Raw genomic sequence first — 24,978 nt, 5'->3', positions numbered from 1 at the left:
ATGAGAATTGTACATTAGAAACCTGGGGTCTCCACACAAAGCAGGCAAGGGTGTGTGTCCTGGCATGTGCAGAGAGCTGGGCTGGATCCCAGTGGAACTCCCGCCCCTCTTCACCTGTCAACGAGGGAGCTGGGACCATTCAGTCATCTGTTATCACTAGGCCTTCCTGCCAGCCCACGACCAGCATCAGTAGCTGCCCTTCCTCGCTCAGTAATCTGTAGATTCTGGGAGGTGGGCTTTTCCAAGACACAGGCAGTCATTGTACCCAACCTCTTCCCACCATGACTCCTGTCACTCTGTGCTTAACCCAGTACCAGAGCCTGCGGCCACAGGTGTCCCCATGTCTCAGCCAGCTCAAATGCTCCTCGCTACTCAGGGCAAAGTGGATTGGAAACCTGGGCTTCAGTTCTCACCCCACTGTCTGGCTCCCTTGCCAGGCTAATCCCTCAAACCTGACCCTTTGTCAGATGAATATACTCCAGGCCTGGGGCAGAGCTCAAAGTGTGAAATGTAGTGCAGCACCTGCACTAAGTCCTAAGTTCCTCCACTTTCTTGAGCCGCAGCTTCTTCCAGTGAGAAATGCAGAGGAAAGCAAAGGGTATTGCACCGTGCTTGTGTAAAATGGATCCTTCAATCACTGCAGGAATAACGGTGCGGTAGGGCCGGAACTCGGGGGTGCAGCCTCTGTGGAGAGGCAGGGGACCCCGGTTTCATCCAGAGGCCTCCACCAAGCAGTTGGGGCAGTCTTCAGAAGCCGTGTCAAGGGAGAGAAGTCTGCTTTGTGGTGGTTCTCACACATGCAACAAATACAGACCCAACCACTCATTTTTGTTATTTTATTTTTTTAGAAAAAGGATTCTGATACATGGCCCAGAGTAGTGCATGCACATCAGCCACCCCCGAGCTGACAGCCACCCCCAGATAACAACCTGAACTACTTCTCCAGCCAGCGACTTGTGAAGTCCCTCCGCCTAACTATACGAATGTCCAACCTACCCATGGCTCATTTTAGTCAGCAGAGACAGCAAGTGCAGTGAGTTAGTGTCTTTAGTTATTTGGCAGGAACTATAAACAAGGTATACAAGAAGCAGCCAGCTTCATGCCCAAATCCCCAGAGTCTCCTCCATCTGAGATCATGATGTGTGTTCACATCAAGAACTCGTTGCCTCACTAATGGAGAGCCGCGTGGCCTGAAAGGCGGTGGGGAGGGGAAGGGGGTACATTCACAAGAGGTAAAAACACAAAATTGTGGTTACAATTCATAAGCCAGTTTTTCTCAGCTATCAACCTGCCTCTATAACCCATGAATTCTGGGAAGTGGTACAGGCGTGTGTGTGAGGGGCGAGTTCTCTCCAGTCATGTTCACAGGAGAGTAAGACCCAAGGAATCTGCTTTTAGTTTTAGTGTATCCAGTGAGCTGGATTTCAAAAACTAAGGTTTTTGAAACTAGCTCTCAAAAGTGTTTCTTGTAGCCTGGCACTGGTGGCTCACGCCTGTAATCCTACCCACTCAGGAGGCTGAGATCTGAGAATCACAGTTCAAAGCCAGCCCAGGCAGAAAAGTCCCCATGAGACTCTTATCTCCACTTAACCACTCAAAACCCAGAAATGGTGCTGTGGCTCAGGTAGTAGAGCGACTAGTCTTGAGCAGAAAGCATCTCAGGGACAGTGCCCGGGCCCTGAGTTCAAATCCCAGGACCAGCCAAAAAAAAAAAAAAAGTGTTTCTGGTGTGTTTCTCTAGGTTCTAGTTACAGAATGTTAGATGGTACTGACTTCAGTCAGTGAATCAATGCTAATGAATATTAAGAGACACGTTCTCTAAGAACAGCAATGATATTGGGAAGCAGAGGGAAGCGATAGTGTAAGCAGGGAGGCGCAGGCCTGCGAGCCTGAATCCCAGGAATGGCCTTCAGGACCTGGGACTCAGGAAGACAGAGGCCCACATAGGCAACATCATAGATGTCCCTGTCTCTGGCCCGGGACACCAGGCGGGCACCTGGCTGACACTGGCAACCCACACCCAGTCCTGTTTGAACAGAACCTGTGTGTAAAGGGCGCTCCACACCCCCACCCACACTCTTGCAGGACTTTCCTTTAGCCCAAAGCCCCTGAAGGTGCTAAACAAACACAACCAGTAAACACAAATGAAGCTCTTTATACCCAGAGTTCAGGCATTCCCATTATCAAGAGGAACCTTCCCAGAATGTGGGAAATGAGTCTCAACTCTCATACCAGCAAGCTGGAAGCATGGCCAAGGGTTGGTGAAGGACATAAAGTGACTAGTGGTCAGTAACTGTTCATTACCGAATGAGTGTAACTGCAGAAACTCTACCCAGAGCTGAGCACACGTGGGTGGCAACATGCGGGCTGGTGCTGTGGGCGTGGCTCCCGCCAGCCAGAGCACCAGAGCTGCATGCACCACTTCCCTTTCTGCCCTTCGCTGAACAGTTCAAATACTACAGGGCTACGGGAGTGATCCTGGCCTGAACCTCCCCAAACACTGCAGTTTCTTAATACTGAAAGTGTAAGAAATAGCTCATCAGTGCTACAGGTCAGGATGAACCTCAAGGAAAGGCTAATCCAAGAGCTTGAAAGTAATTTTCAATTCTCTCTCCTGATGACGTTTCACAGAAGCTTCCTGATCACCCATTACTGACTTGCATGCTGGATCCTTTCACAAGACCACAACAGAGCCCCCCAACAGAGCCCTGAGGGAGGGCTCCCCATGAGCCTTCCATCGGACCAGTGTTGAGGTACAAACTTCTCCCCGACAACACCAACATTACCACTCTTATTTCCAAAAGCCCCATGATCAAACTCAAACTGACACCCCTGCTTAACTTCCTTAAACTGAGGGGAGAACAGACACGGGCTCATCCCCCTTCCTCTTCCTTCCCAAGGGGCTAGGCCCTCCAGCACCCAATTCCTCCCTTTGCATCACCTCCTTCCACTGCATGGGCAGCAGCTCTGAGCAGGGCAGAGGAGGCCTGGCGAAAGGGACCCCCAGACTTCGCTTCTGCTGGAGAAGTGGACCTGCCCGTCTTGGCTACAGGAAAGGCCCCATCACAGGCTACCCTGTAATAATGCACCAAGACCAAAGTGAGGTAGCAGCAAATGGGCCAAGAGGTGCCTGGCAGCCATTTCTGCCATGCCCAACAGCTGCGTTGAGTAGATCTCAGTGATCAAAATGGAATGTCCCTTTGACAGGGGGCCTCCTCCCCCTGTAATTTAAAAAATAAAAGCAGGAGAGCCAGCAAATGAATGCTGATTCTTCCTGTTGTATGTGCGTAGAAATGCCCCAAAGTGCACAGCACAATACAGCAGATGCCCACCGCTAATCCCTGTGCAACCAGCTGCCCTCCCTGCCTCCTTCCCTTCAGCTCTCCAGCCCATTCCTCTCCTGTCCCCGGGGCTGCTGCCCTGCCGGTCAGTCAGGGCCCCCCTTCTGCTTGGCCAGGGTGCACTTCAGCTCCCGCAAGTTCTCAGTCAGCACCTCCACCTCATCCAGGCGGCCGCACTGCTTAGCATCAAAGATGTAGGCCTTGATGTTGTCGATCTGCTGAAGGAGCAGCTCCTCCTCAATGGGCTCCTCGGCCTCATCGCTGTCCACCTCGAAGGGGTTGGTGCGGACGGGCTCCTCGAAGGGGTTCCCAGGGGCAGGAGGGCTGGAGGGCCCTGGGAGGGGGCGGTCATCTTCCTCATCAAAGGGATTGGGCCCGGGCCTGTCTGGGTCACCAAAGGGATTCCCCGACACCTTCTCCTGCTCCCCTTCCTCCTCCTCCTCTTCAAAAGGATTGTACTCCTTGAGGGTGGCAGCTGCGGGGCGGAGGGCAGCCTCTGCAGCAGCAGGGCTGGCCACACCCTCCGCTGTGGGGCTGCAAAGGCCTTGGGCAAACGGGTTCAGGGAAGACGTGTCACTGTGCTGTGACATGCCTTGGCCGGGGACCTGGGACGCGGACCGCACTTGCACGGGGCCTCGAGCCGCAGTAGGAGAAGGGGTCTCAGGAGCCGTGCCACTCTGAGGTGGGGACGGGTCCAGATCCAAGGCATAAGCGAGGTGGGTGCGAGGCCCTGGGCTGGGCTCCAGCTGGAAGGGTGTGAGTTCTCGGAAGTCCAGGGACCGGGTCCGGGTATGGAAAGAAGACACCCGGAACTGCTCCCGCTCCCGCTCCCGCTCCTGCTCCCGCTCCCGCAACATCTGCAGCTGTTCCCGCTGCAGGTCCTCCTCCTCCGCCTGCCTCCGAGACAGCTCAATGGCCTTCTCGGTCTGCTGCTGGTCATACTCGTCCTGCAGCTGCCGCAGGTTCTCCTGCAGCGTGCACATCTCGTCCACTCGGCCGGCGGCCTTGGCCTGCCTGATGAACGACGTGATGTTGTGGATCTGCTGGAGAAGGGGGTCTGGGTCCTCGCGCTGCCCTTGACCTTCTGACAGGGGGAGCCAGCCCTCAGCCTTTCTCAGGGGGGCAGGGCCCCTGCGGAGAGATGTCACCTCCCCATTGGCTGCACGAGAGGACAGGCCACTCTGCCTCACCTCAAGTCTTCGCTGAGACTCCAGGGATGCCTGCAAAGACACCAAGACCACAGAACACCACACTAAGCCAGAGGCAGCGCACAAGGTCAGCCACCATCTCCCGTCCAGTGACACTCTATTTTCTCTCCTCTGGATTAAGATATCCAGCTGCTAAAATCAGGAGATGCTGGCCTTGACCTTCAAAAATACAATGCAGCCGGGCCGCCAGTGGCTCGCGCCTGTCATCCTAGCTATTCAGAAGGCTGAGATCTGAGGATTGCGGTTCAAAGCCAGCCCGGGTAGGAAAAGTCCGTGAGAATCCTAACTCCAATGAACCACCAGAAAACTGGAAGTGGCACTGTGGCTCAAGTGCTAGAGCGCTCGCCTTGAGCTGAAGGAAGCACACAGGCCCAGAGTTCAAGCCCCACGACTGACAAAAAAAAATAAATAAATACAATGACTAACAGAATGTAAGGGACATGATATTCTTGCTTAGTATCAGTCTATACTTTTCATAAATCACCACAGTCTAGCATCCATATCTCAGTGTAAAACACACATTTTTTTGGCCTTATTTTGGAGAGTGGTGGTGATCAAACCCACCATAAAACTACAACCTGACACCCATATTTTTTGCATGTTGGTACTGGACTTGAATTCAGGGTGCCTGGGCACTATCTCTGAGCTTTTGGGCTCAAGACTAGCATTCTACCACATGAGCTACAGCTCCACTTCTAGGTTTTTGCTGCTAATTGAAGATAAGAGTCTCATAGACTTTTCTGCTTGGGCTGGCTTCAAACTCGATCCTCAGAGCTCAGCCTCTTAAGTAGCTAGGATTACAGGTAACACTCTGGCCCTTTCATTTTTTTTATTTAAGTCATCCAAAGGGGTTTTACCATGTCCATTTATGTATAGACTGTATCTTGACTCATTTTCTTATTAGGGACTCCATGTGGCCAGGTGGCCTGGAGCTCCCAATCCTCCTGCCTCAGCTGACTGCCAGGATAGCACCGCCATGCTCAGCCATTTTCTATCTAACAGTGTGCACGCCAGTGGGTTGTACAAGGAAGTTCCCAGAGATGAAAGTGCGGCCAGACAAAAGCAAACCCAGAGCCGCGAGGATCCGTGGCCGCGTGGCTCCCAGGCTGAGCGGCTGTGGAGGCCGCAGCTGCCGGATGAGGGGGTCCACACACCTGCCTCTCCACGGTCCTCTTCCGCTCCAGGTCCTGCTTTCTCTTCCATTTCAGTTCTTCAAACTGTTCTTTGGTTGGCAGTGACATCAAACCCAGTAACTTCTCCTGTAGGGAGTCACAGATAAGGTTACACTGAAAGCTTTTGAGGGAAGAGTAGACTGGCAAGCCCCGTCTGCCCAGGCTGGCATTCCACTCTGGAGTGACAGTTACCGGCAGCAGCGGAGGAGAAACTTGCCCTTCCACTGGGCCTCAGCCAACTTCCAGATGGACTGCTTTTCCTCCCCGCTTAAGTCTCTCCAAGGCTCTGCCCTGACCTCCCATCCACCGACCTATGCCTCCGCCCAGCCCTCCTTGAGCTCTGCCCTGACCTCCCATCCACCGACCTACGCCTCCGCCCAGCCCCCTGTCGGTAGTGCTTCTCACCTCTTAAGTAGCACTCATTCTACCCTGTCATCTGTCCTCCTCTGTGAGAACGGGAACGGGTGTCCTTCTAAATTAACTGACACCCAGCACTCAGAACACTGGGTTGTTGAAAAGTCACTAATTAAAGGAGAAAGGCTGAGTTTCTGCCCTGCAGGGACCAGCCAGGGCAATCCTGCCCACTGGTTCTCTTTGTGAGGGAGCCCCAAGTGGTGAGCTGTGAGAGCCAGCTCAGACCTATCTACCCATGCTCAATCTGCCCTTGACTCATTAGCGTAAACCCCGGAAGAGCCCCCAAGAAGCACAGCCTACAGAAGAGAGGCCACACAGCACAGTAGCAATCAGCAAAAATACAATGCCATCAAATACCCAATAAAGGATGGCGGACACACTGGAAGCAGTGTTCTTGCCACTGAAACAAGTTATGTGAGCACTGTGTAAAAAAGTGCCTGATAATGGCCGGGCGCTGGTGGCTCACGCCTGTAATCCTAGCTACTCAGGAGGCTGAGATCTGAGGATCGCGGTTCAAAGCCAGCCCGGGCAGGAGAAACCGTGAGACTCCTATCTCCAATAAACCACCAGAAAACCGGAAGTGGCGCTGTAGCTCAAGTGGTAGAGCGCTCGCCTTGAGCTGAAGAACTGAGGGACAGCGCCCAGGCCCAGAGTTCAAGCCCCACGACCGACCAAAAAAAAAAAAAAAGTGCCTGATATAAAATTCAAGCATATGTCCTAACTACAACTACCATATATATACATATATATGTATATATCTATGCAAATAGAAAGTGATGATTATGTTAGGAAAACAAGATTAAAAGTAGTTTTACTTTTATCTGAAAACTAGCTTTTTCTATAGATGTCATTTACAATAGATTTATATTATAACCTTTATAAATAATGAAATGAGCCATTGACCCCAATCTGCCTACCAAGAGGCTGAAGAGCAGCACAGGCTAAGGGCAACACTTACGCCACGCAGGACAGCTTTACCTGCACAAAAAGTGTAGCCGAGTATCTGATCATCCTCTGCAGCCGCAAAGTGTTAGGATGTGGTGGCGGGTCCTGGTTCAACCCTAAGGTTAGGATCTTCTTACTAAATTGGAACAAACACATAGATGTGATGGGTACTGCCAGTCTCTGAAACAAGGATGAGGGGCTGGGAAGGTGGCTCAGTGGTAGAGTGCTTGCCTTGCATGCTTGAGGCCCTGGGTTCGATTCCCCAGCACCACATAAGCAAAAAGAAAAAAGCCGGAAGTGGAACTGTGGCTCAAGTGGTAGAGTGCTAGTCTTGAGCTGAAGAGCTGAGGGACAGCACCCAGGCCCAGAGTTCAGGCCCCATGACCGGACCCCCCCCCAAAAAAAAGAAACAAGTATGAGAAGTCCCTGGAGCTACGTTCCTGCCATGAAGATGAGTAAGGACTCTAGTGTGTCCTTTAAGGTGAAATATTTCTTACCCTTTGGCTGTACCCCAGGCTCCTAACACAGTAGGGACATATGACAAGGGTGCAGGTACCAAGGCCCTGACCGCACAGGAAGACCTGGCTGCACAGGAAAGGCCCTTGCAACTGCGCAGGGTCTGGCACTTCAAGTTTTATTTTATTTTTATTTATTTTTTTTGGGGGGGGGTCCAGTTGTGGGGCCTGAACTCTGGGCCTGGGCGCTGTCCCTCAGCTCTTCAGCTCAAGGCTAGTGCTCTACCACTTGAGCCACAGCGCCACTTCCGGCTTTTTTGCTTATGTGGTGCTGAGGAATCGAACCCAGGGCCTCAGGCATGCAAGGCAAGCACTCTACCACTGAGCCACCTTCCCAGCCCCGGGTCTGGCACTTCAAAGGATCCAGACTTCGTTTAATGTCCTGCTGTCACTGTCTTCAAATGCTTGATCATGTTTAAATTGGAGATGTCCTCTATGTCCAGGTAGACAGTGGGTCCTCATCTCAATTATCCCCCCGAGCCGTTAGTCCTCAAAGGGCTGAGAACCTCAACAGCCGGTCCACAGTCTAGGCAGCTTAGATGTGAACAAAGAACCTGGCTCCTCCCCCAGCTCTTCCTCCGTGCTGGCTGTGGTGTGCTTTCCCTCCCGTGCCTCCTCAGGACGCTGATGGTCCCCTCACAGGGAACTCGAGTGGAGCCAATGAGCTGCTCCCTGAGAACAGGGCAGTGACAGGCACACAGCTGGTGTCCGCATCTCACTCCTATGTGTTTAATATGAAATCCTTAGCCAGAAACTTGTGAGATGAGCTAAGTGCCGGAGCACCTAGGCACAGGACAGCTCTTCACACAACCCGGCTGCCACCAGGACTACTCTGCCGCCACTATTCAATCAAAACATCACCTTCTCCCCTCAGTCGGCAGCAGACCTGTGTGGGCGGACCTTACCTTAGTGCATCTATTAGCTCATACACTTTCTGCACTTCCAGTCGGAGGTCATTGGCATGTTCCAGACTGTAGGTCGTCTCCCCGGCACTAAGGAAAACCACACAACACTGGATCTGAGTTTCACCATGCTGAGTGCAGTTTGTGGTACAGGAAGACTCTTGGGGTTTAAGGCCTCACAGAGGCAAGGGCAGCTCTCAAGGGGGCATTTCACATTCAACAATGGACTATTCCTTTCTTGGGATGCACTAATCCACCAGAAGCCACTTCTCAAGGTGCAGACACCTCGGGGACATACTTGTGGTCTGGCTCCGAAGACCACTAGATGCTCACAGACAAAATAAATGCAGCTGAATCCACTCTGGCTCACTTTTCCTGTACAATCACACTGCATCTTATAGAACTACATAGTGATTTACTGAATGACTTAGTCACAGTACCTTAGAGCATCCAACCATTAGATTTTTTTCACTCTGCCCAAGAGAAGGGGAATAAAAAGCTGATCAAGGAATCCCCAACAGATCTGGGCAAAAAAATCTCAAGATTCCATCTCCGAAATCACCAGCAAAAAGCAGAGCTGGAGGCATGGTTCATAAGGCCCTAAGTTCAAACCCTAGTACAATACATCACCACTCCCCCCCCAAAAAAAAAGAGAATGGAAATCTTATTTTTGACTGATGGATAAATCTAACACATGCATTCAAAGGAATCAAGTACTAATGCATGCCCAATGGATGAATCTTGAAAACACTGCCCTGTGTAAAAGGCCATGCACAAAGGGTCACATAATTATGGTTCCATTTATATGAAATGTAAAAAAGAGACAAACTGATGAGAAAAGAGGCAAACCAGTAGTTGACAGGAAGTGAGATGACTGCTAAGGGGCAAGAAGTTACTTAATTAGTTAACAAAAACCTTTGGAATTAAGACAGTGGTGACGGCTGCAAACTTTGTGATATCATAGAAATCATTTAACTAACTGTACATGTAAAAAAGGTGTGTGAGCTGGGCACCGTTGGCTCATACCTCTAATCCTAGCGATTTGAAGCCAATAAAATCCCCATGAGACTCTTATCTCCAATTAACTACTCAAAAAAACAGAAGTTGAGCTCAGAGACAGCACCCAGGCCCCAAGTTCAAGCCCCACAACTGACAAAGTGTGTGAGCCACATCTTACTTGCAAAAATAAACAGATGGCAGACTAGATTTAACCAACAGACTGAAGTCTGCCAACTACTGTCCAAAAGGAAATGGTAGCTATAAGCTCCGACACCCTACTGCCAGTGCGCATCAGGCACGGGCAGGAAAGAGGCTACTCCTTCCAGGCACTTCCCAAACCTGCAGTCAGAACGGCCCCGTCACCTAAACAAGACTACATATTTTTACTAAGTTCATGCCTCACTGAAATATAGACATGGAGTCTTGTCAGCTAGCCACAGAAAAAAAGCATGGCTAAGAGGTAAGACGCCCAGTGGGGTAAGGCTTAGTGGCAGAGCATGTGCTCAGCATATACAAGGCTTTGGGTTCTATACCCACCACCAGAGGAAAGGAAAAAAAGAGAAGAGATGACTAGCACTTTCAGCCACTGCAGATCTGACCTAAAGTGGCAGAAAAGTGACCGGTGAATTAGAGAACAGAACAGCAGTTTACTTTAGTGACGCTGCCATGCTGATGTACTCAGGGGCCTTCTGGTCAACCTTCTCCATGCAAAGTCTCAACTTCTAGAAACAAAAAAAGAAGAGGTGAGTGGTGGTCTCAAAATACACTGACACAGAAGCCTGGCCACACAACAAAGACATATGGAAAATGCTAGTATTTCAAGCCGAGGACTTTTTCCCCTAACTTATGCACACCTACATTCTAGGCAGAAAAGCTTACAGGAAGAAAAGAAAATGAGGGTAGAGCCTTGGAGCCAGAGTTTTGAGAGACCAGCACGGCCAGAGCTTCTTTCCCAACAGAATGAGGCACAAAGCACAGTGGCCACTCACAAAGGTGATAGCAGGTCATGAACTCCAGGCAACATCAGCAGCTCAGTGCCAGTTTAACTCACACTGTTTCTGGAAACTTCAGTATTTACCTGACATCATGATCTGCAGTGACCTTTCAGTGGTCATTGGACAAAAACACTGTTCCTAGCCAGGGAACAGTGGCTCCTCGAGCCTATAATCCTAGCTATTCAGGAGGCTAGATCTGAGGGTCAAGGTTCAAAGCTAGCCTGGGCAGGAGAGGCTGTTTGACTCTTATCGCCACTGAACCATGAAAATGCTGGAAGTGGGTCTGTGGCTGTGGGAGAGTGCTGGCAAAAGAGCTAAGGAATGCACCCAGGCCCTGAGTTCAAGTCCTAGAACCAGCATAAATAAACCAAAAAACAAACTCCCCAGAAAAACAAAACAAAAGCCTAAACTGTTACTCAGTTCAGAGTTTTGCACAAGCAGCTTCTTCCACCCCTGACTCCCCACCCAGGTTTCGGGCCTCACCCGGCCATCAGAAGGCAAGCCAGCCTCATATAAGGCATGCTCAGAACATGCCTGTACATGGCATTCTGGGGTCACCGGTGGGGTACTAAGAACTAAGGCATCTGGGACTTAAATGGGGCTCTCAGCCCACAGGCAGTCAGAATGGAAAGCCAGGAAATGTATAACACCTTTCAATCCAACGAAGAACAGCCTTCCCAGGCAATTCTTCCAGTCTACTGTTACACCTCCAGCTTCTGCCTTCCCCCCAGAACCCATCCATACCACAGCAGCTGCTTTTCCTCCCTTGCCCAAAGTCCCCACCTTCCCACTTTCAAGTGGGCAATGGAAGTTGGAGAAATGTATAGTGAGAAGACCCCCAGGAGGATTCTGTGGCTCACTGAGACCCAGGTTGGAACAGCATAGCCCAGCCCTTGAGCAGGAACCACTTCCCAAAGCATTCTCTGGATTCTGGAAGCATGTACGCAGCTAAGAGGCAAAGCAGACCCGAGGGCGGATGGCACATCACCTCGTAGAGCTTCACGATGTCGGGCGTGTGCTCCTTCTCGTTGATCTGCTGCTCTCTCTTGAGCAGCGTGTCCTTGCAGTGTGCACAGCAGCGGATCCGGTCATCGTCCTTCTCATCTAGAACCGAGCTGACACTGCTCATGCTGCTGATGCTGCCCCGGCGGGAGCCATGGACACTATTGGGTGACTGGCTGGGGCTGGTGTGGGTGCTCAGGGAGTCCTTGCTGGCACTGGTAAGCTTATCTGTAAACAACAGACAGGCAGCCATGACCTCCACGGCATGCATTATCCTGCCGCTCATGACAGTGGGCTGCCAGTCTACAGGAGGCTGACCTGGGAAGTAAGATCAGGTGCTACCTATGGGCAAGGACCTGCCCTTCTGCCTCCTGGGGTGGGGATCCGATGAGAAAGTAATGCTGCTGCCATGCAGGTGAAGCCTCCAGGCCCCGAAAGCACTCAGTAGCTCCTATGTGACCTTAGTCCTTTCTATATAACAGGGAGGGATGAGCCCACTGCTCTGTTTTCAATTCTTCCCAAAGTCTCGCAAAGCTGAGCTAATGAAACTGTTGCTGAGCCTCTCAGAGTGCGAGATACAACTGTGTCACAGTCCTTTAGTCCTGAGTCTGTATTTGCTAGATGCTGAGCTCCTTGTGAGAACAAGCGATGATGCCTTACAGACCAGACATGTACAAAGACCTGTGAGTCCAGACTGCAGCCGCTTTGTACAGCCCTTAAATTAAGTATACTTTGTACTGTTTTTTCCTCTAAGTGCTAAAGATGGAACTCAGGACCTTGCACATGCGAGGCCAGTATAGGGGCTTGAACTTGGGGCTTTGTGCTCTTGATTGGCTTTTTCTACCCACGACTGGCACTCTACCACTTGAGTCATGCCTCCACTTCCAGTTTTTGCTAGTTAGTTGGAGATAAGAGATTTGTCTGCTTGGGCTGGCTCCAAACTATGATTCTCAAATCTTAGCCTTCTGAGTAGTTAGGATTACAGGCATGAACCACCAGTGCCTGGCTAATAGTCATGTATGATTGTTAAAAAGACCCCCCCCAAAAAAAGGAAGAAGTACAACACAGGGACCACAGGTGGCCCACAATGCCTAACACCGTCTGACCCCTTACAAAAAAAGGCTTACCAGCCCGACACAGACCACCGTATCCCTGCCCCAGCGCAGCGGTGGCAGTAGCAGTGGCTATAGTGGTGGTAGTAGTGGCTGTAGTGAGCGCCACCAAGTTGTAAGTGGATCAATGAAGACCCCACGAGCCACGAAGTAGACAGCGAGGCCCCTGAGCCAGTGGTGTTAGCTAGATCACCTACTTGCCCAGGGCAGGCCGATGAGCTCCATGCACTTCTTGCACATGATTGACCCACACAGGCGGCAGTGGTGGCGGCGGTTTCGAATGCTGAACTTATTCCCACAGTCTGGACAGAAAGGGACATCCTGGTCATTGACCCAAGGCACCACAGATTTTTCTATTGCTTTGGGAAAAACAAAACAGAAAACAAACAAAAAAATTTTTTTTAAGTTTTTGGCCAGGAAAACAAAAATAGAATGAATATGAGCAAAGTTCTAGTTACCTCGAATCTTTGCAGACTCTGTATTTGCTCTGTCAAATGCAGTGAGCTGAGCAGGAGAAAACAGTACCAAATGGAGTTAATCAGGGGACATTCCCTGCTACTCACTCAAGCAGGAATGCACACCTTGCATTTCTCACGTGCCTCGTCATCCCTAACTGTGCTGCCAGGAGTGCAATTTCACACAGACCAGAGCTGTCGTTTCAGATCTAGAAGGCACCTCTTTCTATGATCTGCCTCCAATCTCTTCCCTGTTGGCACCTATTTCCAGGTAGCCAGGTGTAGGTGAGGATGGGGGCGGGACAGTACTGAAAGCAATAGGAGCTACTGATTTTCCAGTTTTCGTGCACAGTAAAACTGGTCACATACTTCTGCCTAAAAGGACCACATAAAGAATGAAGGGGTGGACCCATTGCAACAATGAGATGTACAAGTCGATATGTCGAAAACGAACTTTACAACTTTGGTATGGGGGGGGAGGATTGGGTGAGGGGACAGGGGGAGGATGGGAAGGGATGGGAAGGGGAAACAAAGGAGGCTACAATGCTTGATAAGAAATGTACTCATTATCTTCCCCATGTAATTGTAACCCCTCTGTACAGTATTTTCACAATAAAAAAAAAAAAAGGAAGGAGTGAGCGTGGTGGTGGCAGTCGTGGTTTTGTTATCACGTGGAAAGAGCACTAGCACAAGTCCCTAGTATTGTCAAACACAGTGTGCCTGGCCAGGCCTGGTGGTACACACCTGATCCTACCTTCCTGGGAAGGAGAAGCAGGAGGCTCAAAGGGTACCAGACTCTAGGGTCAATCTCTAGTTATACACACACACACACACACACACGCACACACGCGCGCGCACACACACACACACACACACACACAGACTAGCTCAGCAGTAGAGCATGCATGAAGCCCTGGGTTCTCATCCCCACACAGGAAGTAGAGAGGTCCCTAGGGCTGTCCCCTGCACCCAGGGCAAGGGGCACTGCACAGCACGATTCTGCACTGCAGACACTCTCCAGGACCACAGGACAAGAAGCCAGTCAAGAGGTCCTCCCCTGCATACTGGCCTAGCTGAGCACTCCTCGCAGACCTGGTCACTGCATTTCTGTGTACCACCAGGTGGCATCACACCCACTGAAGGGTTATGCCTGAGACACCCCAAAAAGAAAAGCGTTTCCAGTAACTAAGAGGGCCTCATGGGTGGAAGGAAGCTGGGCAAGTCTGTTCGTCTGGGCTATTCCCTCCACAGCACACGTCCTCGGGGCCCACTGCACCCTCTGCCACCACCACATCCACAGGGCGCACTTAGTACATCCTGCAGAAATGGGGGGAGGTTCGTACTTTCAGGAAAAAGTGTTTTAAAACTAAAAATTTACCTTCTCTAACCTGATTATTAATTTATTGACTTCAACAACATAATGGTCAATTCTTGCAGCCCGATGTTTTTTGAAGTCAGAGAGATGGCTTCTCACGGCACCTAGGAGGGAACATGGCAAGATAAATGGCTTGTAATCTTTCTGAACACTCCTTCCTACCCTTGCTTATTCTCAACGGATTTTCAAAGCCAGTAAAATGCCTAGGGTTTTAGTCTTACTAAAAATTTCAAAACTAGAACGCAAGTGGAATTTGTGAAAATGCTCACATGGCCCTGAGAGGCCTCAGATTGGAGCTTAGACTAGAAGTTTCAATTCTACCACACACTGGGTGACCTTGGACAAGTTACTTAACCTCTCTGGAACTGAGAAGCCACACTTACAAAATGAAGGTAACAAAATTACTAGTTCAGTGTTCTAAAAACTAAATAAATAAAACTTATAAAGTCCTTAGAACACTTACCAGGCATGTTAAGTGGTAAATACTGAACATGTAGTACTTTCTGGAGTTGATACAATATAACTTTTGATCAAAATGGCCCAAAAGCTTCAAGTGACAGTAGATGCCCTTAGTAGCTAGTTAAATCAGTATCATCCTCAGTCCAGCACCCCAGATCCAGGAGACAGGTTCCCAGCACAGATGGGACCAACCAGCACATTGCCACAGCATATCCAAGCTATCTCCTTCTTTCCTTTCTTTCTTCTTTTTTTTTTGGGGGGGTGGGGTGGGTGGGAGGGGGTCAGGAATCAGGCTTGCACTCAGGGCCTGGGCACTGTCTCTGAACTCTTTTGTTCAGGGCTAGCACACTTCCACTTTGAGTCACAGCTCCCCTTCCTTTCTTTTTCTGAATTATCTCCTGACAGATCTCATCTCTTACAGCAAACCCATGGCCCCCCAGCACCCTGCACCACCCTCTTCACTCACACGCTGTATCCTGACTGGTCACTGTCACATGCTGGGCTTTCATCATTTTTTTTTTAACAAAAACTTTTATATATTTTATCATGCATTAGATCTGCTGCAATATTTCAACATGGAAGGGCTACACCAAGCTAATAAACACATGCATTATCTCATTTACATTTTGTAGTGAGAACATTTAAAATCTATTCTCTCAGAAAATTTGAGGAATAGAATACAAAAATATTAGTTAAACAAACATATTAGTTAAACTTAGTGTTATACCATGGGTACCTTGAACTCAGTCTTCCTATCTGTAGTCTTTCTTTTTTTTGTCTTTTCTTTTTTGGTACTGGGGAATGAACCCGGGACACTGCACTTGCTAGCCAAGTGTGCCACTGAACTACATCCCAGCCCTGAAAAGTCTTAGATCCACTTATATCCACGTGATGTTCTTACTTGTGCCTTTCCCTCCCTAGCCATACTCCAACATCGATCGAACTAAATTTTAGTTTAGAATTCTTAGGGGTAACTACAAAGATGTGCCCTGAAATGTGCCCTTTTTTGGTGTTCAACATGATTTCCTTCAATTGCTGAAACAGGCAAGTTAAGCAGAAAACCAGCCTGGTGATATGACTCTAGGAATCATGAGGAAAGTTATCACAGAGCTAGGTAGAATTCATATGTCTGGAATTTGTACTTCTTCAGTTTCTAATTGGTTTTCATATATAAAGAATAATTGTTAGAACAATTTTCTCCTACAATGAGGAGAATAGAATGTTCCCACTCTCCAGTAGGGTGGAAACTGGACAGTTGAAATATAGCTAGTATATGGTTAAGAAAATGACTTATTTCAGTTTATTTCAACAGTGTACATATGAAGAGCTCATTTCTGAAATTTCCTTCATCAGGTCACCTCTGTCAGGTGCCAGGGGCTCACACTTGTAATTCTAGCTACTCAGGAGGTTGAGATCTACAGAGTTCAAGCCAGCCCAGGCAGAAAAGTACATGAGACTGTCTCCAAAATAACCAGCAAAAAGCCAGGCCAGAGGGGCTCAGGTGTCCGAGGGCCAGCTGAAAGCAGGCGGACCAAACAAATGAGTGACCTGAGTTCAAACCCTGGTACTGTCCTCCCCTCCGAAAAAACAAAAAATACAAAACCACCTTCTACAATGGCACTACAGGATACTGGGATACAGAACACTGTGGGTGAATATCCCTTCCTGCTTATAGCCTCCATTTCCTCATGTACGAATGGAAATGAGCATCAGGGTCACCCTATTTCTGAAGGCTTTTGGGAAAGTAAAGCACTATGAAGGAATCATAGTGCTTTTTATTCATTTGTGCTCATCCATAATACTTTTTACCTCATTTATCCCTGTCATAGACACAAAATACTTAATTAGCATACATGAGGTCCTAAGCACTCCCTAAAAATATTACTAATGATTACTATCCCACAGTTAAAGTACATGTAAGATTAGATAGCTCAACACAGTAAGGAGGGCAGGACATTTTTATGGTAAGAGCTGCACTGAGATATAATTCACATACATAAAACTCACACAAATTCAACTGCTTGATATATACACAAGATTGAATAACCATCACATGAAATTCTGAAATTTTTCATCACCCCAAAAAGACAATTATAGCAGGTACTGGTGGCTCATACCTATAATCCTAACCACTTTGGAGGCTGAGATATGAGGATCGCAGTTCAAAGCCAATCAAGACAGGAATGGCCCTAAGTCTCTTATCTCCAAATAACCACCAAAAAATCCTTGAAGTAGAGCTATGGCTCAAAGTGATAGAACACTAGCATTGAGCACTAAAGCTCAGGTACAATGCCCAGGCCCTGAGTTCAAGCCCCAGGACCAACAAACACATAAAAAGACCCTTAGGTCTGACATAGCAGACAGTGCTATAATTATGTTCTTAACAATCAGGTGCCTCTCACTTGGCAGGCAACGCCCTATTTGAGTGAAGACAGACCTGCCAATGCGATCTGTGCCAGGGCTGACATCACAGACCACTTCTGCAGTTCACCAGCTACTCGACCATGGGCAGGTTCCCACAGGGTGCAGTGAGGATTAACCAGACCACACATGCAAAGCACTGTGGTGCCTGACACACAGGTGAATTTCCACTCACTGACTCATACGAGGGCATGAGGTCCCTGAGAAACAGAATTGACTCCACCTCAACCAATATTCATAATATTGCCTCGACTATCCTAGATGCCTAACAACCATCTGCTGAATGAGTGAATGTATACATGCATGCCAGCATTTCCTTACCAAGCTCCTGGGGCTCCCACATGTAAGGATCAACCCCTCCGTAGCTGAAAGACTCATATCCGTGAGCCCCCGCTTCTGTTCGATCATCCCCCTCTCGTTTCAACAACTTGTTCTTTGCTTTCTTTGCCTTCTGCACAAGACCTAGAAAAAGGGAACACCACAAATGAACCTATGAAGACCACCAGTAAACAGTCCAGGAAGCCAGGCGCCGGTGGCTCATGCTGAGATCTGAGGATCACGTTCAAAGCCAGGTAGGAAAGTCCGTGAGACTCTTATCTCCAATAAACCACTAGAAAACTGGAAGTGTCACTGTGGCTCAAGTGGTAGACTGCTAGCATTGAGCTGAAGAGCTGAGGGACAGCGCCCAGAGTTCAAGCCCCATGACCAACAACAACAACAACAAAAAAAAAGGAGTCCAGGGAATCTCAAAAACCAAACTTGATGAAATTATCACTCTTGTTTAAAAATGTATAAAAGATCTACAAAATGAGCAATAAGCACAAAAACACTGTCATTATAAATACCACAGAGCCCAAGTCAACATTAGGAGTACACTGCTTTATATAGCCAATATATAACCTAAGTCACTGTTTACTGTTAAATGTAAGAGCTCAACTAAATAGAAATGGAAATAATGGGTGTCTGGGTGTTAATGGTTCACACCTGTAATCCTAACTACTCAGGAGGCTGACATCTGAGGATCATAGTTTGAAGCCAGCTTAGGCAGGAAAGACTGTGAGACTCTTATCTACAATTAATCTCAGAAAAATCCAGAAGCGGTGCTATGGCTCATGTGGTAGAGTGCTAGCCACGAGCAAAAGGAGCCCAGGACAGCACCCAGACCCAGAGTTTAAGCCCCAGGACTGGCCAAAAAAAAAAAAAAGAACGAAAGAAAAGAAAAAGAGAAGAGCAAAGGCACCTTTTCTGAATTGGGTCCTCGCATGCCCCAGGCATGACACAAAGTGCTTGAGAGCACATGATGCCAGTTCACGCTTACCTCACACTGTCAGGAGGGCGGCAGGCCTACTGACAGAATGATGTCACACTGGAGGGTAAAACTTGCTTCACTCAGTATCATAGAGCACAGGCAGTGAGCTCAAGTAAATGCTTCGTCTGCCAATGACCAATGGCAGTTCATGAACTATGCCCCTGCTGAGGTACGAGCACCACCAGTTAGAACTGGAGAGAAGTTAACTGGTGGTCTCACATTCATAATTCCAACTCTTGGGTGACTATTATCCCTGTCTAGACTCTATCTAAAACAAAACTATATCACTTCTTTGATAGTCAATAGATCGATAGTTCATGGAGTTCTCACTTGAGTAACACTAAAAACAATCCGTAAGGCTCTGCAAAATATAGGTAAGTCCAGAGACAGGAGAGCTAGCAGGCGCCCAGTACCATTTACTTTTTACTGGCTTAAGAATACAAATACCTTAAAATTTTGGAGGATAGAAAAACCAGACAGAACTGGGTGGTGGTACCTCATACCTGCAATCCTAGTTACTCAGGAGACTGAGGTCTGAGGATCATGGTTTGAAGCCAAACCCGGCAAGAAAATCCATGAGACTTTAACCTCCAATTATCTACTACCCTATCCAATAAAAAAAGCCCAAAGCAGAGCTCTAGCTCAGTGGTAGAGCACTAGCCTTGAAGAAAAAAGCTCAGGGACAGTATCCAGGCCCTGAGTTCAAGCCTCAGAACTGGCAAAGACCAAACAGAGAGGTGATCTGCTTTTGGAAGGACATTTCAAGCAACTGTGATGTCAATCTTTAACACTTTGCCTTCCTGATTCTATAAAAGAAAACTGCTTGAGAACTTCGTAAAAATTCTATCACATTCATGTAAAGGAATGCTTAACTAAATCTCTTAGTGCTTTTGAGGTAGAAATGGGAGAAAAACAAAAACAAAAAGGATTGTGTAATTATATTTTGTTTGCTGCTGGGGGTGGAACCAAGAGTCTCGCCCATGGTAGGCAAGCACTCTGCCACTGGGCTGCCCAGCCCCGTACTTCTAGGAACTCATCTGTATTCATCTTAAACAGAGGTCACCTTCTCTAACCTCTCCACAAGTTGTCCTTGTCCTCACCAGTCTTAGAAATAGCATGGCAAGCAGATGCTAAGACGGAGCTATTAAAAAGCTAGGTGCCCTTCAACTGTCCAGGGCAAACCCATAGTCAGGTTTCAAAATGCTTTGTTCCTGTCCCCACTGCCCTCAGGAAGCCGCCACGCATGTTGTGAACAGAATGTAGGGCACGTCACCATCAGTAATGCAGAAAGAGCAGTGGACTTAGAAGGTGGCAGGTCTGTGTTCCAGAACTGGGGCTGGCCATTCCTGCATGACCTTGGATAAGTTACTGGACATCTCTGAACCATAGTTATTATCTGTAAAATGTGACCAATCGGCCTTCCTGTAGGATTGTTAGGAGAGTCAAAGGAAATAACAGAAAGCCATAAAGCAGTCCTCTTCCCCATCTTTCTATCAGCTATGGTTCTGTGCTCCAGCTTTCATGGCCAGACGTTACTCTGACAATCATAGTCCTCAGGATTTTAAAAACGCTTGGTCTCATCGTGTTTCTGGATGGAGGACATCACTAACCATGTTTTCTGTAACTCCTTTCTTCTCCTGAATGTGAAATGTGGAGTGGAACTTGAGTAAGCAACACGACCTCAAGGTGCATGATTCACACATGGGGAGGGAAAAATCCACTGAGGAGCACCACTGAGCTGGTTATAAAAACAACAGCTGGACTGCTTAACTCTCGGCCTCCAGAAATGCTGCCGGGGGGTGAGAAGCAAGGTGGCCGAATAACTAGGAAACTGAGTCCAGAGGGGCAACAATTTACTTGGGGGTTAGAACCAGAAATTCCAGAAATACAATAAACATGATGTGTGGTCAGAAATGTTCTTTCTTCAGTTCTTCAGGACCTGAAATCCTGGAAGCTCAAAATCACAGTTTAACATTCTGGGTTATTTCTCTTTGTTTTTCAGCTATGACCTTTCTTTCACCAGGCTGCAAGAGGTAATGCCTAGTACGGGAAGAAGGGATGGGAGGAAGTCTTAAATCCAACAGGATTTTTAGCCAGAACATCATGTAAACTTATTTCAGATGCGATAGCAATATTAAGCTGGGTGCCAGTGGCTCATGCCTATAATCCTAGCTACTCAGGAGGCTGAGATCTGAGGATAACTGTTCAAAACCAGCCCAAGCAGAAAAGTTTGTTAGACTCTTATCTCCAATAAACTACTCAGAAAAAGCGGGAATTGCACTGTGTAATTCAAATGGTAGAGCACTAGCCTTGACCACAAAGAAGTTCAGGGACAGCATCCATGCTCTGAATTCAAGCCCCAGGACAGGGGGAGGGTGAGTGAATAAATGTTAAAATTAATGTTTGTTAACTGCATCAAGTAAACTTAGCCATTCCAATATTTTTAATTATTCTCTCTAAAATTGAGAAAGCTTTTCTTTTCTACCACCACAGCTAGTTTCCCATTCTGTTTGTTGGACTTTCAATTGATGAATAAACTGCTTTGGGGAATTTAAGAATTCCTGTCCCCAAATGAAAACTAACCAGGAAAAATTATATATTGCATAGATTTCTCTACAGTTACTTACTTTAGAACCTAAATGCAAATGTCACGCTGTGTTATTTATTTTAGCTTCTTGCCCAAATACTAAAACCTATCTCTCCTGAAAATTGTGATAGATATAATTAGTGATCTTCTAGTTACCATAACTACCATTTTATGCCAAAGAAATGTGTATCAAAATAATGAACTCGAGCTGAAGGTGTGGCACAGTGTAAGCTGAGTAAGCTTGAAACCCTGTTTAGACCTCAGTACCACCAAAAATTAAAAATAATCAACTCAACCTGTGCTCTCACTGTAGTCCTGGCTGACTCACAGGCCCAGTATGTCTAACTTTCACAGCAGGGGAAAGGCATTCCTGTCCAAACTATCTCAGGCTAGGGCTTGAATCCTTCAAATAATCTAGCGAGACAGCAGACCACAGTGATGACTTTTAGTAGCTTCAAATAAATCTTCACTATGTGGCTTTAGGCAAGTTACCTAATCTCCCTGTGCCTGGTAGTCTCACCAGCAAAATGGGCTCATGGACAGCTGCTGTGAACTGAACAAGTCAGGCACACAGCAAGCACTAGGTATCTATCTGTTCACTATTATCATCATCAGATCTAGACAGTGACATGGAAATCTATGAAACTATCCCACAAATTCAACTGAATGGAGTAGAAAGAACCCGCCTCTTACTTTTAATTTGTCCTTTGACATCACGGTCTTCCCCAGAGTGTTCTTCCTCATAATGAGACTGAAGCTGGTAGAAAGACTGCAAGTCCTTCAGGCACAGAGGGCAGAGGAAGCCCTCCCTCACTTCCCCTGGGTCATCCAAAGTTGCCATGGCTGGGCCCCTCTCAACCTCAAGAGTCGGCTGGATTCCTCCCAAGGGAGCAGGCCTCCCACAGCACTAACTGAAGCAAGCAGCCCTCGGGTGATGGGGAAGTGGCATCGTGGCCCTGGAGGAGGTTTCTTCTCTGGCAAAGGAGGAGCTGTAAGAAAAGAAGAAGGAAAAAAAAGCTAATTCAGGCAAATTACCAGCAACCAAAACTTTCTTTGTTCTTTTCATAGTTGAAAAAAAGGCACTTTTTTGTTCAGTAGGAATCTTCAAAAACAAATTGTTTCTCAAATCCTTAGACACATAACCCAAGATATGAGAATATCACGAAACACTAGCAACTTATTAAGGTGGGAAGCAGATTCCTCAGATAAGAAAATGCGATGCCAATACAGTTCATTCCAACTGGCCCAGCTTTACCATTTCGATGCACTTTAGCCATTGAGGAAATGGTGTTTCTTAGCAAGCAGTAGCTTTTATAAGCCACATATACTGTATAAAATAGGACAGTGTCTGTTTTGTGTGCTTGTTTGTTTGTTTTTTTTAATCTTAACTTCAGGTTAAAGAGAAACATTAGAAGCTTAGTGGTAGAAAGCAAAATCACCCCAGAGCTGAAGCAAGAGGATCCCTTGAGCCCAAGAGTTTGAGGCCAGCCTGGGCAACATAGTAAGACCCTTTCATAAGAAAAGTAAATTATAAAAAAGAAAGAAAGAAAAGTAAGTTAGTAAGTCCAAAAGAAAAAGAGCAACTAATCACTGGTGGCTCACGATTGTAATCCTATAGTTATTCAGGAGGCTGAGATTTGAGACTCGAAGTTCAAAGCTAGCTAGGGATAGAAAAGTCTTGTGAAAGTCCATCTTCAATTAACTAGCAAAATGCTGGGCTGAAGATGTGTCTCAAGTGGTCTCTCTCACACACTCAACACACAGCTATTTATGTTTCTATTTGTGAAGCACTTTTGCCTACAATGAACTGACTAGATTGTATAATAAGCCAGCGAGAGTTGGGCAGCAAGCCTAATGTACTCACTGCTTCAAACATAAAAGGACTTGGAGTTTGTCTTTCAGGCTTTTCTTTAGTAAGTTACATTTTCTGTCTTATTGAACTATGGCAAAGTCATTTTCAATGCCACCTCAGAAAGACTGCCAGCCACACAAACAATTCTGATAAAACTATTTCACAAAAGCAGAGAAATTTCTCACCAAGAACCTGGACCACAAACCACACTACGGAGGGAGGGAGGGAGTGGACTCAGCGTTGGATGGACGATGGGGGGCCACTGAGGAGGGGACCTCTGGTCCTCCAAGCTGACTGACGGGGGAGGGGGGCCGGGGGGGCAGAACCTAGCAGCTTAGAAGCACAGGAGACACCAGGCCCTGCAGCCCTCGTCCCGGCCATTACTGAGAGATCAGCTCAGATCCTTCCCAGGCACTCGCCTCCAACAGCCACGGGTCCCACCGGAGCCTCCTCCCGGGACCCGCGCTTCTCCCGCGCCCCGGGGCAGCTCGCCCTGCCCTCGCAAGCGTCTGCAGCGGGGAGGGACCCCGAGCCCCGCCAGCGCGCGCGGCGGCTCCTCCCTCGCGGCACCCACGAAGCTCCGGAGGTGAGGGAACCGAGGGGCCGCGGACGCGCTCCAGCGAAGCTTCCACCGCGGAGGACACTGACGGCCACCCACGGCCGCCGCGCACTGCACGAAACTTTCACGTCCTGCCTCAGTCAGTGCGCGCCCTGCGCGGGGGGGATCAGGGCGGGGACCCCCGCCGCCCCGGACCCCGCGCCCCCCTCGGCCCGGGACCCCCGCGCCCGCGCCCCCCGCCGCCCCGGACCCCGCGCCCGCGCCCCCCTCGGCCCGGGACCCCCGCCGCCCCGGACCCCGCGCCCGCGCCCCCCGCGCCCGCGCCCCCCTCGGCCTGGGACCCCCGCGCCCCCCTCGGCCCGGGACCCCCGCCGCCCCGGACCCCGCGCCCGCGCCCCCCTCGGCCCGGGACCCCGCCGCCCCGCACACGCCGCATCCCCACGCACGGGAGACGACCGACCGGAGATTCTGCCACACAAAACGCGGCCTCGACCTCTCGCTACCACAGAACCCCGCGCCCCACGCCCCGTCCCCCGCAGACGTCACGCCGCCCCGCGCACTCCGGCGCGACCCCTGCCCTCCCGACGGCGCACCCCTCAGTACCGGGCCGCGCTCTCCCAGGCCCGCGGGCCTGGCTCGTCCTCGGCCCCAGCTCCGGGCCTCCGCCTTTCCTCACAGAGCCACGGCAGCCAGCCCCTATCTGCTGCTCGGCGCTCGGCAGGGCGCCCTGCGGCGGCCCGGAAATAGGGCGTTTGGCTGACAGACGCCGGCCGAGCGCCGAGTCCTCGAGGGACCGGAAGAGGCGGGGACTCACTGGATCCGCGCGGGGCTGGGGGCGACTTTTGCGCAGGCGCTGTCAGGACGGAAGGCCTAGCTGAGCCTGTGACGGCGCCGGAGAAACTGAGACCCACGGCTCCCCGAGACTAGCCAACAGGATGAGCAAATGTTGTGACGCCTCCCACCCCACCGCAGTTGTAACCCAACTCAAGAATCAGCTAAGAAGCTCCGGCCTGTCGTCCTAGCTTCTCAGGAGGCTGAGATCTGAGGATCATGGTTCGAAGCCAGCCCGGACAGAAAAGTCTGTGAGACTCTGATCTCCAGTTCATCACCAGAACCGGGAGCAGGGGGGTCTTGCTCAAATCACCACCACAGCACTAGCCTTGAGTAGGAAAAGCCGAGCGGGAGTTGATCCAAGCCCCAGTGTCGGCACAAATAACAGTGACTTGCCCCTACCGAGCGCTTTTCTACGAGTTTAACTTAACCCATTTCATCCAGACATAACCATGCGCCAAGTACAGAGACAGACGGGGTGCCAGAGGAGAAGGCCTAGCAGTGTCAGCGGAAGAGGTCTCCACT

At 49.1% G+C, this 24,978-nt stretch overlaps 1 protein-coding gene across 1 annotated transcript; it reads right to left on the bottom strand.

Moving 5' to 3' along the window:
• Positions 1-844: 844 nt before the first annotated feature.
• LOC138824834 (rabenosyn-5-like) lies at positions 845-24,319 on the bottom strand. Its single transcript, XM_070019191.1, has 12 exons — positions 24,226-24,319; positions 21,905-22,200; positions 17,637-17,777; positions 14,439-14,539; positions 13,064-13,109; positions 12,803-12,964; positions 11,480-11,721; positions 10,148-10,218; positions 8,501-8,587; positions 7,114-7,216; positions 5,704-5,808; positions 845-4,561 (listed from the first exon to the last, which is right to left on the bottom strand). Exons 2-12 carry the CDS (start codon positions 22,050-22,052, stop codon positions 3,428-3,430), a joined length of 2,340 nt encoding a protein of 779 aa, XP_069875292.1. The 5' UTR covers positions 22,053-22,200; positions 24,226-24,319; the 3' UTR covers positions 845-3,427.
• Positions 24,320-24,978: the final 659 nt, after the last annotated feature.

This window comes from Dipodomys merriami, unplaced genomic scaffold, assembly GCF_024711535.1.
Source record: "Dipodomys merriami isolate MVZ:Mamm:240054 unplaced genomic scaffold, mDipMer1.0.p SCAF_13, whole genome shotgun sequence".
Lineage (NCBI taxonomy): Eukaryota > Metazoa > Chordata > Mammalia > Rodentia > Heteromyidae > Dipodomys > Dipodomys merriami.
The sequence above is the reverse complement of the archived record's forward strand: the minus strand, read 5'-3'. Positions and strand labels throughout refer to the sequence as shown.

Coding starts and splice junctions, on each gene's coding strand:
- LOC138824834 (XM_070019191.1), bottom strand. CDS start 22,052: ATGGCAACTTTGGATGACCCAGGGGAAGTGAGGGAGGGCTTCCTCTGC. Junction 12,965..13,063: donor AGAGTCTGCAAAGATTCGAG/GTAACTAGAACT, acceptor TTTTTCCCAAAG/CAATAGAAAAATCTGTGGTG. Junction 10,219..11,479: donor ACATCGTGAAGCTCTACGAG/GTGATGTGCCAT, acceptor TTTTGTTTCTAG/AAGTTGAGACTTTGCATGGA.